General features: G+C 36.6%; 1 protein-coding gene across 1 annotated transcript in view; it reads left to right on the plus strand.

Moving 5' to 3' along the window:
- The window catches only part of SEC16B (SEC16 homolog B, endoplasmic reticulum export factor), a 76,497-nt gene extending 62,326 nt beyond the window's left edge, over positions 1 to 14,171 (plus strand). The window contains exons 18-26 of the mRNA XM_051998891.1: positions 594 to 675; positions 3,676 to 3,948; positions 4,731 to 4,786; positions 5,489 to 5,638; positions 6,657 to 6,749; positions 7,995 to 8,103; positions 9,025 to 9,077; positions 10,293 to 10,394; positions 11,318 to 14,171. Of these exons, the coding sequence (XP_051854851.1) occupies positions 594 to 675; positions 3,676 to 3,948; positions 4,731 to 4,786; positions 5,489 to 5,638; positions 6,657 to 6,749; positions 7,995 to 8,103; positions 9,025 to 9,077; positions 10,293 to 10,394; positions 11,318 to 11,386 (987 nt within the window). The 3' untranslated portion in view covers positions 11,387 to 14,171. The remainder of the gene's footprint in view (positions 1 to 593; positions 676 to 3,675; positions 3,949 to 4,730; positions 4,787 to 5,488; positions 5,639 to 6,656; positions 6,750 to 7,994; positions 8,104 to 9,024; positions 9,078 to 10,292; positions 10,395 to 11,317) is intronic.
- The last annotated feature ends 1,373 nt before the right edge of the window (positions 14,172 to 15,544 follow it).

The raw sequence follows: 15,544 nt of genomic DNA on the forward strand, positions 1-15,544 counted from the left end.
ATTATATATGCATATGTGTATGTATACAAACAAACATACATACATATATACCTATACATGTGTATGTATAGGTATATATGTTGAACTTTTACCAGCTTGTCTGTGAGCCAAAGGACTAGAATTTGAATTCTGGATTCTGCCATGTGGATAATCTAACCTTGGTTAGTTCTGGGCTTCAGTTTCCTTAACTGTAAAATGAAGGATAGTTGGATTAGATTGCTCCTAATTTGATTGATTCCAGTACTAAATTTGTGCTGCTATTATCTGGTGTCTCTCCAAACTAACTATTTCAGTTTCCAGTGAATAATATGTGGGAGAGTGGCAGCTATTGTCTCCAACCATTTCCTGGAAAGTGAATCAACATTACTCTTCAAGAGAATTGACGGATAAGGCCATGGCATCATGGGTCAATACCCAAAGGCCATTATGATTTGTTAGTGACCCATTTAGCTTCTGTTTCAATATCAATTGCCTTGTAATTCCTATCACTATAGTGAATTTCCTTTTGGTTTCAAGTTTGTAAAATGCCTAATTTTCTCCTTTTTCTCCTCCATATTTTTTTGTTTGTTTGTTTGTTTTTGTTATTTTAAAAGTTTGTGAAAAAGGCAGAAGAAGACCTTGGTGATCCTGATTTCATTTACACAGATATTTTAAAAGCCAGGCAGTCCACAGCAGGTATCTATGCCAGAAGTTACATGCGCATAATTAACTAGTGGGAATGATTAGCTTAATCTAATTTGATCTAACCTAATATGTTATAATATGATATAATAATTTAATGTGATAAAGCATAAATGATAGACATGTAGTATTGTAGATAGAGAATATCAATTTATAGTAAGGAAATCCTAAATTCTGATCCTATTACTGACACATACTACTGTATGACATCAAACAAGTCTGTATCCCTAATTCCTGACACTTAGTAGTTCATAAATTCTGACTGATAGGTCAATCGGATTAACCATTCAGTACCTTCCAAGATTGTAAACTGTAGAATAGGTGATCTGCATTGGCAAGAGTTTCTTTACTGTGAGTTCCCTCTACCAATAAAATCAAAGGAATGGTTCTCCCTCCCCAAAAAGGCAGTATGGCTTGGTGAGTAGAATACTGGTTTTGTATCCAGAAGAGCTGAGTTCAAATCCCATCACAGATATTTACCAGCTCTATTGAAAAATTCATTTAACCTCTGTGTATCTCCAGAAAACCTTCCAGGACTTTTCTGCTAAGCCACAGACACTTTTTTTGTGTGTAATTCCTATACCAAGGAGAGAGTAGATCTTTTTCTTGTGTCTGTATATGATCGTAATGGTGATGATGATGATTCTCTTCCATTTGATGGGAATGAATTTTTTACCTGATCAATTCCTACCTATCTTAAGGTCTCAGTAATCTGAGTGATATGACCTATTTCTGAATTATGATATTAGAAGTCAATATCAAAAAAGATCACTTAATTATATATTGCCTTATATTCTGTTTTTTTTTTACTATTTTATTAAGCTATTTGCAGTTTAATAAGTAGTTTCTTTAAAAATGTTAATAGTATATTATTTCCACCTATATGTAAAGATGGTTTTGAATATTCATTTTTGTAAGATTTTGTGTTCCAAATTTTTTTCTTCCTTACTTCCCTTACTTCTTCCCCTCCTCTAAACAGCAAGCAATCTGATACAAATTATACATGTACAATATAATTAGTTTCTTGAGAGCTTGAGAGACAAAAGCTAAGACTATATTATATCTTTTGTATCAATTCAGAACAAATAATAGGTATACAATAAATACTTCTTAGTTGAGTGATTTTTAAGTTGAATTCTGTCTCTATCAAATCTGAGGAGTTTCAAAAATCTTAGGACCCTTTTAAGTTTTAAAAGCTTAAAAATGCACCAAGACTTTGGGACACCACATATTTCTTCTAAAAAACAATGAAACAGCCCAGCACAGAAATAAACATGAGTAACTGAAGTTTATATTGCTTGAACAATTCAATTTCTTTCTTCTTCTTTCTTATCTTCTAGATCCAAATCGATAAGCCTTACCCTTTCAAATGAGTAATATGCTCTCTGAAGTTGTAGTTTGTTTTATCTGATGCAATTCCATCTTTTACCGCCATTTTCATGTTCACCTTGCCTGCTAATCTGGTCCATTCCAGCCTGTCCTTTGCTTACTTTTTTGTAGGTTTAGTATTAATCATTAAAAAAAGCTTCTTTTGCTTAGCCCAGGTGGTTGATGAGATTCTCCACTTTGCTTTACCTTTTATCCCTATATTTGAATGGCTTTCAAATTTGATGCCTCAATTGCAAGAAATATTGTTACTTCCTCTTGCTCTCTTCTTTTCTAAGGTATTTCCTTTTTGTTTTTGTATTTTCTGAATAATCAAGCTCAGAGCTTAATCCTACTGAAAAGGCACCATATCTCCTCCCCCTCCCAAGTAAATATTAGACACTTACTTCCCTCTTTCAAACACTTTACTTTTCTCAAGTTTCTTTTGTTCTCTGCATGTGCACTTTGAAGATTTTGCTCACCTCTAGTTTTCACAGGGAGTACTTGGAAACTATCAATTCTAATAGTTTTTTTCCCCCTTCCCTTCTTCATTGCTAATGAATAGTTCTATGTGATTATTTCAACTGGAATAATTTTCCAATATGTTAATTTTTAAAGATAAAATTATTTTTGAATACAAGTCATTTTCCTTTGCTTTTCAGCCTATCATATTGCAACCTTCTTTTCCCTTCTCTTTTTTGTGGCCTTCCCTTCTCCTTCCCTTTCCTTCCTTTCTGTGCCTTCCTTCTCATTGCTAATGAATAGTCCTGTGTGATTATTCTGACTGAAATTTCTTGCATACAGTCTCTGTTCCCTACCACTTGAAATATTATTCTTTTTGATCTGGAAACTATGGAATTTAATAATCACATTTTTATTGGTTGATTAAATATTACATATGTAAAAAGAATAAATGTTTGTATAGCATCATTATTTTTGAAATGCTTTTACAAAGTACTTCATTAAGGTTTAAAATATCATTGAGAGGAAGGTAGTCATAGGTATCCCTTGAGAGGCTTAGTTCTTTTTCCAAGATCACACACAAAGTCAGGTGGCAACCCATGCTCTTTCCAGGGTGCAACATTTGATCACTCAGATTCTCTCTTTCTCATTTTACCTGCCTTTTGGTCATTTCCCTGTTGCTTAGCCCCTTCATCAGAAGACAAGCAAGGGAAATCAAAAGGATGGATATTTCTTGCATTTTTTCAGTCCTGCTTATTAGCAGGATTAGTGATGAGGTTGGGTTATTTTTGGATTTTAGATTTCTTTGTGAACCCATATCCTTGGGTATCTCAATTAAAGGAAAGTTGGCTATGTTCTATTCAGGAACAAAGGACAGGCATCTATGAATTTTTGAGATTGGATTTGAGATTTTCATTGGTCACTTTTCCAAGGCTGAAGTAAATGATCCTCGAAGGATGCTCTTAAATAGAAAAGTAGAGCTTTAGTTCCTATTCATCATCAAATGAGAAAATGTACCTGAAAGCAAACTGACAATTCCAAAAAATTGTGCTGTGAGGAAGGAAATCTACTTTCTAATAAAGACATTAGAATTAATTATTTTAGACTGGTTTAATCAAAACCTACCTCTGAGCTTCTCATTTTTTTTCTTTCCTTTTTTGTCCCCAGAAAACACCCTTCTCCAAGATCCCTATCAGAGTCAGGGCTATTCAGAAGCATTCAACTATCCCTCATCCATGCAGCTGCCACCTGAGGGCACAGGTCTGAGTCAGCCAGATCTGCAGCAGCCCCTTCCCTTCCAACTAGGCCTGAATCCTGCTGGGGAAGGACCAGCACATTCAGGAACATCAGTACCTCTTTATGCCAGACCAGAGACAACAATGACAGTATCCTCGGTAATAACACAGCCAGAGGAAGAACAGCAGACATATCTATCCCATGGTAAGTGTCTGGTACCTGTGCTGAAGAGCTTTTGCTGCCAAAACATTTTAGGGCACCTGGATGTAGGTAAGGGGGCAAAGGAAGTCAAAGAGGGTGATGGGTACAGGTGGGAGCCAGAACTGATAAAGACGCAGGTTCTCTTTGGGTATCAGGCCCTTGAGGGAAGAAAACCTATTTTTGATTTTATAACTCCCAGTCAGAAGGGGAAGAATTAATGTGGGGAAGGAAAATCTCTTGAATTATGAGGATTCTTGGACTGATTTCATTGTCATGAAAGACAGGAGCTCTTTTTGGGGATCATCCACTTAACATATGAGGATAAAAGAAAAAATATCTAGGAAATTTTCCTCCAAATTTATTCTAAGTTCCTTCGTATACAGCCTGATTCCTGGACAAGGTTGCTGACTACGCCAGAAAAGAGCTATGTATAGAAGAGAAGAGTTAGACAAAAATTAGCATCTCTAACTTTTTCTTCCTTCCAGAATAAAGGCAGGGATCAAGTTAGAGAGAATAAGATGGGGAACCATTTTTTATTAGATACATAAAGTTTTACTGATCTTGAAAGTATAGACTCATGTCATCATTATCAGTCTTTTGGGCAGGAAGGTGTTGGGTTAAAGTCTCCTGTCATGGTTGGACTTGAATAGGAAAAGTATAGTTTTTGTAATGCTAGGAGTCCCTTAAAATAATGTTTGGATTGGATGATCCTAATGAGCATACCCTTGAATGCCAGTAACTTTGTGGATCATTTCTAAGTATATTATTTTGTTTTTCTATCACAGAGGATATCCCAGAATCCCCAAAATCATACCAGTATCAGGATCCTGAAATTCAAAAGGTAATTTCCAAACTCTAAATGAGAGAAGGTCTAAGACACTTAAGTCAGTTTGTACAGTTTATTTAATGGAAGTTTTGATTATGCTCTGCATGTTTGGCCCTATGTGCTTTCTACCCAAAGATTCTTTCAACTGCTTCCAAGAATGTCCTTTCTCTTTTATTTCTTCCTATATGCACATCTGTAAATTCTTTAGGTTATGAAAACCAAGGAAGAACAGGAACACTATTTATTCCTAACTCTGCCAATCTTGGTGAAGGCATTTGGACTGGGAAGGAAATCTAAATCACCCAATCCAAGCCAAATGTGCTTGGACTTGGTATCCCATCATCCCATCACAATATTTTCTGTGTTTTTTCAATTTGTTAGGAGGAAAAGTAGGAAGACTGACTTAAGCAGGGGACTTTACCTGATCATTGCAGTAAGACGTAGGGCCATTTTCTACTCTAATATAAGCAAGATTTGTTCTCTGCAAAGCTACACAATTAATCTTAGTTTGTATATTTATGATAATTCTGTATCATGAGCTGAAATAATTTCCTAAGCTTCCCAGCATGGCTAGAGTGGGAAAAAGTCTTTGGGCTCCTTTAACCTGGGTGGGGATGTCTTAGACTGTCCCCTTTTGCATCCTTGCTTTGATAACTCTTTGCTTCCATTCCTTAGCACCAGCCCTCTTAAGTTATCTGATGTTCTCTCTTGTTTCAGGCTCCAGTGGCTCCTGGAATACAAGACATTTCAGAGACTTCCACCACTTCTTTTGATGGAGAAAAAGAAAATTCTTCAGATGATGATGAAAAGGAAGATGATGTCCAAGATAATGTAAAGAGCAAGAAGGAATCAGAAAAGAATACAAAGGTAGAAGGGGGCTGACCTCTTCTTATATATTCTCTGTATCTACTTTGTATACTTTGGGGATTTTATTTGATCTCTGAGCCTAAACAATAAAATTCATATTTATAAAAGTACGTTATAGTCTAGAACATTGTCCTTGGATTTGGGAAGACCTGAATTTGGACCTGATCTTGGACAAAATACTTGCAATCTCTTGCTGCCTCATAAAATAATAATAACAGATCCTATTTCACAGGGCTGTTGTAAGATTCAAATACATGTAAAGTTCTTTTGCAAACCTTAGAGCATTACATGTCGGCCATTATTATGATGAATTATAATACTTATAGAATCAATAATTATTAAAATATATAATTATTGATTAAAATTATATGTAATTAATAATAATAATAATAATAATGAAACTCTATCTTCATGATCACCCTGTGAAGTCATGTTATCCCCATTTTAGAGGAATAAAATAAATTCAGAGAAATTAAGTGGTAGAGATTGGCTCCTGACTCCACTAGGCCTGCTGATAGACTTGAGGTCCATAATCCTCTTGTTTGTTGGCCCAGCCCTTTATGGTTTAACCTGATCCCATATCCTTTGACCTCACTAGAATTCTCTATGGAGAAAAAAGAGGATGTGAGAGTATTGATTTGGGGAAGAGCTGCATTTTCTTTTTCCTGTTCTTCATTTTACCTGGAATAGGGTGTGAATGTTCCCAGAAGAACCTGTTTCCTTTTCCCTGATCTCATGGTTCTCTGAAATTCTTTCTCCTTGCTCTAGGGCAAAAAGCAGAAATCTAAACCATCCTATCTAATTACTCTCAGTCTCCCCTGCTCACTTGAATGGATGTAAAAACTCACTCTTCCCAAAGCTATCTTTTACCTTTTAAGCGGTACAGTAGGGATGGAGGAATCATGACTTTCCATGGTATTCCTTGTCTTCTTGCTCAAGATTGTGATCACATTATACTGGATTGGTAGACAGAAAGAACTCAGTGGATATAAATGGTTTCCTCTTCCTCTTTCCTCAGAGCTATGGATTTGGATGGTTTGGCTGGTTTCGATCAAAGCCTTCTAAGGTGCCTTCTGTGGAAGAGGACTCCTCTGATAGCCCCGACTCTGAGGTAATTACTGAGTGGACACACTCATTTAGACCTTTCAGCCATTCTGAGAACTTCCTTGGTACTTCCGAGGCATACACTGGTACCTTGTCTCTTCTCAGTTTTTCAGCAGAGGGGAATGGTAGGAAATAAAGTTAGTTTGCTAATAATTATATTTTGTAATATCTATTTTAAATCACATTTATACAGAGCTTTAAGGATTACAAAGTATTATTCTTATCGTTTTTTAAGGTGGGTAGTGCAAATCCAATTATCCCTAATGAATATAAACTGCTTGCATTTTTGTTTTTCTTCCCGGGTTATTTATACCCCCTGAATCCAAATCTCCCTGTGCAACAAGAGAACTGTTTGGTTCTGCACACATATATTGTATCTAGGATGTACTGTAACCTATTGAACATGTAAAGGACTGCTTGCCATCTGAGGGAGAGGAAAAATCGGAACAGAAGTGAGTGCAAGGGATAATGTTGTTAAAAATTACCCTGGCATGGGTTCTGTCAATAAAAAGTTATTTAAAAAAATAATAATAAAATTTAAAAAAATCCAATTATCCCTGTTATTTGTCCAAAGAAAAATTGTGCCTGAATAATTAAAAAATGATTGACTTGTGGTCATACATCTAATAGATATTGGAACTGGGATCTGAATTCAAGTGTCATGAAGGTAAAGGAAATAAGCATTTATATGCCAAGAATTTTACCAGTATTATATCCATTTGATTTTCACAAGAACCCTACATGATAGATGCTATTATTATCTCCATTTTACAATTGAGGAAACTGAGGCAGAATGAAATTAAGTGACTTGCCTAAGTCACATAGCCAGTAAGTGTCTAAAAGTGGATTTGAACTCAGTTCTTCTTGATTCCATGTTTATCACTATGTCTACTGGGCTGTCAAGATGTCTCATCACTCTGAATTGAGTAATTTTCACATTATGATGTCCTGGTATTATGAAGATCTTTCAAATTCTGACCTAGGAGTGCTGATTTAGTAGACCAGTAGGTAGCTATTATAAGTTTTGAGAAAGGGAGTGAAATGAAAGCAGTGTGTTTATAAGATGAAATTAGTAGCAGAACAGAAGATGGAGTAAAAAAGCAAGGAGCTAAACTAATGTGGCTGGTTTTGCAGGATTTATGGTAATTAAGGTGCTATATTTTGTTCTAGAATTACATGGCTTTTTTCTTTTTAAAATTTTCCTTCTTTTTTACTTAAGAAGCATTTTTAATCAACCTTTTTCCATTCTTAGGAGACATCAACCAAAGATCAATTTCCCTTGGCTAGCACAACCCCCTCCACATTATCTACTCCCTTTTTTCTGCCTCACCCAGGTATTGACACTGTTTCCAGAGGTCTAGGTAAGTCTTACTTTATTTAATACTACCTTCTTCCTGAAGCCTTTGCTGATTCTTCCAATTGCTTGTACACCTCTTTCCTCCCCAAACCAGCTTTCCATTCATTATGTATACTTTCTCTCTCTATTTTTATGTTTCTTTGTTGTTCCCTTGTTTAGAATGTAAGCTTCCTAAGGGGTGGGATTATTTCATTTATTTTTGAATCTCCAGCACAGTGCCAGGTACAAAATAAGCATTTAATAAATACTTATTTATTGATTGATTTCCACATTCAGGATATCAAGAGGACTGTGCTGTGAGAGTAAGCCTTTCTAGGCAGCAGCTGCTGTCAATAGCCTTTTAATGAGGGCCCTAGTTTCCTTCCCATAATGGAGATAACAGTAGGCAATAAATAAAAAGCTGTGATAGCTCAGGCTCAGGAGCTGGTGTCCTAAACTGGCCATTATATCGTGATTGCAGAGCTGTTGGGGTTGGAAGGAGGGAGATCAAGAGAAGCAGTTGGCGACTCTTTATAGCAGTGCATTAAAGCTCTGGTCAGCTTTCCTTGTATATTTTTGTGTTTCCTTGTATTGTGTTTGTCCCTGAGACAAGTCTTATGTGTTATCAGGATAACTCTACTATAAGCTGAAATTTTAAACACAGAATATACCAAAAAAAGGTCTATGTGTTGTATACTTTTAAACACAGAATATTATCCTCCCCCCACAAAAAAAGGTCTATACAAAAAAAGGATGTATACTGCCTCAAAGTCAGTGACCGTGTCCTTTACAATGGTTTTTGAGACCTTTCTCTTCCTTGGTTATGGCAGGTGCCACATGATTCTAATTTTGTTGACACAACTCTGATATTTGGGGAATTTCTAGGAATGGGGAGTTCCTGAGCCTGGGTCACATGTGAATTTTCATGGACTTAACTATATTCTAGGTGAGGGTGAAAGAAGAGGATCTACAATGAATACAAATCTACCTGCAATGGAGGTGAGTGACCACGGGGAATTCTCCCAGGAAGTGCCTGAAGCTTGCCTTGACTCCTTAGTCTTGGGGGATAGTGGGGTGGGTCTGCCTTCAAGGGTTCTGCCTCTTCCAAGAAATCATTAATTCATGGAACACTGGGAGAAATCCTTCAGGCTAAGTACCTAAGTAAGTGCCTTTTTGTCCCAAGATATAGAACTTTCACTGGGGAAATGAAATTGTTCCCTTGCCTCTCAGTAGACTCTAATGCACATGATGCTCATATCTTATTCCAATAATGGCCAACTTTACCAAGATTAGGAACCTAATTAACTTGTTTCATTGCATTGATAAAGGGCCAGTCAAGTGTTAACATTGTTATTTTCTGTAATTTCACTGTCATTATGTGAAAATATTTTTCTCTGTTAGAAAATTGTTTAGAACTTTTTCATCTGTCTCTCCATTGTTATGTTTTGGGAAATTGCTTTCAAAGGATGATAATAATATTTTTATATAGACATAACTAGCTTTTCACCCTTTGATAGATGTAATTTTTTTTGATCCTTTAAATACACATAACATAATTTTGACCCTTTAAACAGACATATCTAGCTTTTGACCCTTTAAATACATATAACTAGCTTTTGACCCTTTAAATAGACATGGCAGACTTTGTGAACCTATAAATAGAAATAACTATTTTTATAACCCTAAAAGACTTTGGGAAAATCACAGTGCTTTCAGCCTCAGTTTCCTCATCTGTAAATTGGAGATAATAGCACTCCATTGGGTTGTTGTGAGGATAAAATGAGGCACATATATAAAGTGCTTTCAAATCTTAAAGTGGTATATAAATATAAGAAATATTATTTATATATTATATATAATTAACATAAATAAAAAATAAATATAAATTATTATTAATGTACTATATTAATGCATAATATAATATATAACATTTAATATAATGATAGATTATATCATGATAATATTATTTATAATGGCATTTACATTTTATATTTGATGCAAAAATCACACATGGATTTCTTAATAGTCTCATATAGTCTTCATTCTAAGGGTTGGCCAATCATGCTTATGTTCTTTCTATTGGGTTGGGATTCCTTGGTTTCTCTATGAAGGTCTTACTGTGAAATCCACTGACCACATCTGATATACAAAGAGACTCTTTTCTTTGGTCTGGAGAAAACTTGGGATCTGTTTCTCTTATTCTTTTTGTTCCAGGGTGTTCCCCACGAACATGGTTTTAATCCCAGTGGTTTACCTCCTCCTCCTCCCATCTTGAGCAATGCTGTCCCACTCTATAATCCGTCTCAGATGCCTCAGGTAAGGGTGCTTTCTTTTGGCATTATAGTCAAAAGAAGAGCAAGCATCTAGGAGTGGGAGTTGGGAGAAGGGGAGGAAATTGGAACACAAGATATTGCAAGGATCAGTGGTGAAAAATGATCCTTGTATATGTGTTGAAAATAAAAAGCTTCAATAAAAAAATAAGAACAAGCAGAAACCTTATCATTGCTGCCAATTCTGAGGGGGTTATTTCCAGGATTATTGAATATCTGATAGAATTAAGATTTCAGTTTTTCCATTTGATTAAACACTATCCTTCCCCAAAAGTTTTTTTTTTTTTTTGAGGCCGGAGACTTTTTTTTTGCCTTTTCTTTGTATCCTGAGTGCTTAGCAAAGTTTCTGGCACATAGTAAGTGCTTAATGATTAACTGATTGACAGGCATATTAAGTGCCTACTATGTGCAAGCTCCTGAAAATGGAAAAAAAATTATTAGTCCCTGCTTTCAAGAGCTTTACCTTCTACTGGTAGGACAGAGTGGAGATACAAAGCAAGGGCATTTGCAAAGGGCAGAGCATCATCAGTATGTGTATGAAGAAGTATTTCACAGAAAAGGTGGCCACTGAGCTAAGACATCCATAGGGCAGGCTCATAATGGTTCATGTTGCAGAAAATGTCCTGTGTCACTTACAGGGTAGGTGGGGGATTGGAGAGAATGAAGATTTTCCTTGTCATTTGTGATAACTCAATTTCTTCCCCCAACTTAAACAGTGGAATGTGCCTGGAGTACCAAATAGGAGGCTCAGAGGGAAGTGGGCAAGGACAGATGTAGCTCGCAGGACTCTCTGGGAGAGCCCTTCTCTGCTTGCCTGGACCAATCAGTCAATCAATCAATCAGTCAGTCCAACAATACCGTTCTTGCTTCGGCTGTAATCTCATCCACCATCTGTTCCTTCTCTTCTAGCTCTCCATGACTACGAGCGTGAATCGGCCAAATCGCCTAGCTCAGCGGCGCTATCCCACCCAGTCATGACCAGAATAACTTAGAGTGTTCTTCTTGGACTTCAAGTTTTTCTCCCCCATAGCCAGGATACGAGGCAAGGATGCTGCCTTTACATCTGGCTTATTTTCTTAACCTCCTAATGCCTTGTTCTGCCCTCTTGGGAAGCGATGGGAGTCCCTATTACTGGATCATCATCTCCACAAGAGACCCTGCAAGGCCAGGAGAGTGGTCTGGTTCATTATTTGTTGAACTGTTTTAGACAAATAAGGGGGTATTGCTTTTTTTTGGTGTAAAAACAGACCATTAGTGCACTGAAAACTCAGGAAAATAAGGATCTACAGAACCCTTTATTGGAATTACTTATAACACCACTTGACTGAGTTAGGGAATTCACTATGGGGAGAAAGATGAGCATGTTGGAGAATAACTTTTTACCTATACCTAATTCCCAGGACTGAGTTTTTAAGATGCCATGTATTAGAGGCAGCTAGGTGGTACAAATGGATACAACGCTAGGAGGAGCTGAGTTCAAATCAGCCTCAGATACTGAGCTGTGTGACTCTGGACAAGTCACTTAATCCTGATTGCTTCCCCCATTAGAACCCCCAAATTAAAAAAGGTATATGAAATAGAGAACTAGTCCTGGAGTCAGGAAGAGCTGAATTCAAATCTGCCTCAGATACTGTGCTGTGTAATCCTGGCAAGTCACTTAACTCTGATTGCTTCTCCCACTAGCCCCCCCAAAATAAAAAGATACCATGTGGTATATAGAATAGAGAGCCAGTCCTGGAGTCAGGAAGAGCTGAGTTCAAATTCTACCAAAGGACATTTATTATCTAAGTGACCCTTGGTGAGTCATCTTATCACCCAGTGCTCCGATCTATAGTAGAAGAAGATAAACAGTGGATGAAACAACGTTCTCTACTGGTGGATGGGATTTTCATATACAGAGTTCTTCGCCACAGATCCAAAAAAATAAATCCCAATCTAAACTTAGATCAGGTCTATGCACAGTAATGCAAGGCAGAGGCTTCATGCAAAAGCTTTTATAATATTTCATTTCCTGTTTCCCTGACCAGCACTGCCTGGGGGATTTTCTTATGGCCCCAGTTTCTTATGGTATTTTTCTAAGGTTGATATTGATTTCTCATTTTTGAAATTATATTTTGCTCTTTGGGTATATACATGAGGTCTTATTGACCTAAGGGGAAATGAAACAAATAGCTGTTTCTCCTATTATGAAGCTTTGGAAAGTCTTCCAGCTGATTATTTCATCTGTTCGGCTAACTTAACAAGACTGGGATCATCTATTTTTTCCCAGTTGCTAATGACTGCTTCCTTTTCAAATTATATTTTATTATCTGGATTTGTCTTCATAGGGAGAGGTCCAAGATCATAGAATCATAGATTAACAGCAAGAAGGGACCTAAGAAGTCATTTAGTCCAATCCCTTAATTTACAGATGAAGAAACAGAAATCTAGAGATATAAAATCTTCTGCCCGAAGTATTGTAAGTGACAGAATCTGGATTTGCAGTCAGATCCATCAATCTTTTTAACCCCTGGTATACAATGTAAGTCCATTGAGGGCAAGAATTATCTATTTCAGAAGGGTCTTATCAATCAATTAATCAATAAACATTTATTAAGTGCCTACTATGTGCCTAGCTCTGTGCTAAGTGCTTTTATCCCTTTTGCTTAGCACAGAAACAGTATTTTATAAATTTTAAATGAATTGACTTGAACTGTATTGAAAACGCAATATATAGTCTTGAAATGCTTCCCTTTTCCTTTACTGGGCCCATTTGTTCACAGTCTAGTCCTCAGGTCATTATAGGTCCAGTATGTCACCATGACTGTAGTTGCCAAGTGATATCACTGGGTAGAAAATCAGTACTGGTAAATAAATAGTGGGAAATTTTTCTAAATCCATTTTCTCATGAAGAGAGGAACTATCCATACCTGCTCCCTTCCCTTAGATACCTCAGTTCTTCTCTCTATTCTTCCTTAGGAAATTTTGAATCTGGAGAGCCATTGGGAGGAGATGGGAATTTGTGAAAAACCCTCAATTTCCCTTTCACAATTAAAAGCATCTTGCCTCTCATAGAGATCACTTATCAGTGACTTAGTGTTTTATATCTCCTCTATTCACTTGTGATGATACCAAGTTACCAAAAACATGTTTGTGTATCCTAAACATAGCCTCATAGAAGTAGGTTGGGGTATAAATCACAAATAAATAGGTACAAAGTATTATGTACAAGCCTTTGAATTTTGATGTATTATTGATTTTGATGAGAAGAGATTAAATTCACATAATTTTATAGTAAATGCTTGTCTCTGATTCATCTTTGCAAAGGAAAAAGTGTACGCATGTAGTTTCATTCCTAGAAGGCTGGTCCTTCAGTTGTTCAATGACCTTATCTAGGAAATGGAAGTGATTTTAATAGGCTCTGCTAAGTGACCTCAAGAACCATTGTCACAAAATTGCCAATTTTGATCTTCATGTTGCAGACTCACTCCCAAAGAAGATGGGTCTATTCACTCTGCAAAAGCAAAACATAATAAAAATACAAAACAAAAATAAAACTTGTCCTTGCAATTTAGGTCCAGTGCCACCCACTGATGGTATTGTGTCATGGGTCATAGGGGTTGAGATGGAAGACAATAGAATTAAAAAGTTGGATAGAATCTCAGAAATAGCTTCGGCCAAACCTTTCATTTCACATGAAGAAAATACTGGTCTTTACTGGACTTATGTTGTACAATGAATTTTTGATTTGTTGTGTTTCAAAAATAAATATTTATTTAAATAACTTATGTGAATAACATTAAACACTCAAAATATACATCACCATTCTGGCATACTTTTAAAACAACAACAAATTTTATCTAAGATTCGGTTGAATGTCTTTATTATTTAAGTATCACTGTCTCTAACTCCTTTCAGTCTGGATTCTGGATATACACTGCTGGGTAATGGTCTCCCCCAAATCACTAGTGATCTCTTCATTGCATCCACCTTGACATTTTTGCAGCTTTCATTACTATTGTCTTCTCTCTTTTCTCCTGGGTATTTTTTCTCCCCTTAATTTCTTTTATACTGCTCTCTCTTGGTTTTCTTTCCACATATTTGACTTTGGCTTTCAGCTTCCTTTATTGGTTCATTATCCATCTCTTCTCCCCTAAATGTAGGTATTCCCCTGGGACTATCTTGGGACCTCTTTTTTTTCTCTCTACAATCTCTTCCATCATGATCTCCTCTCTCATGAGTTCTATCTTTATGCAACTGACTGCCAGATATATGCTGTAGCCTCTATCCCCAAACCTAATTTTTCTCAGAACTCTTGTTTTGCATCCATCTATTGGACACCTTAACAAGATGTTCTTTTAAAATCTCAAACTCGATAACCGTGTCCAAAATGGACCTTCCTTGTTTAAATCCGCCCTTTTGCTAAAATTTTCTGTTACTGTTAAGGGCAACCCCATCCTACCAGGATTTTATAATCTCTGAATATTTATGTTTTTCTTTTTGTACACATTTGACCAATTTCCCAGTGTGGCTGATTCCACCTCTCCAACATCCTTCCCAAGTTTCTTCTCTACTCACACTTCCTTCACTCTAGATCAGCCTCTCATCATTTTTTCCTTGGACTACTGTCATAGCCTCCTAATTGGTCTCTCTGCTTCCAGTTTCTGTCCTTGCTAATCCTCTATTTTAATACTTTAGTGGTTCTCAGCAATGTGGCCCCTACCTCCAAAAGGCTCGGAGTGTAACTCATCAATTCCATCTTGGTCTATGTGACTCTTCCATATTGTTCCATAAACCCTTGGCCCCTGGAGACCAAGATTCTTTAAGCAAAAAGTAGAATTGCTGTATATCCAACTTTCCTTACTGTAGCACGTGGACTTTCCATCTTTCTCTCTCACTACATGATTAACCTACTATTTCCTTCCCTCCCCATCTTTTGTCTTGCATGTTAAAGGCAGTTCAATGCTTGGGATGTTTCTTTTTAGTTATACACATAATAAAGGCAGAAATCTTGGTGAGGAGGATGGAAGAAAATGACTTTGACTGTTGGCTTGACCCTTGTTTAGCTTCATTTGTATGTCAACAGCCACGGTATTTAGATTTGGATTTTATAAAAGCTGAAATTTCCTAAACCCACACAACCTTTTGTACTTATTG

This window comes from Antechinus flavipes, chromosome 4, assembly GCF_016432865.1.
Source record: "Antechinus flavipes isolate AdamAnt ecotype Samford, QLD, Australia chromosome 4, AdamAnt_v2, whole genome shotgun sequence".
NCBI lineage: Eukaryota > Metazoa > Chordata > Mammalia > Dasyuromorphia > Dasyuridae > Antechinus > Antechinus flavipes.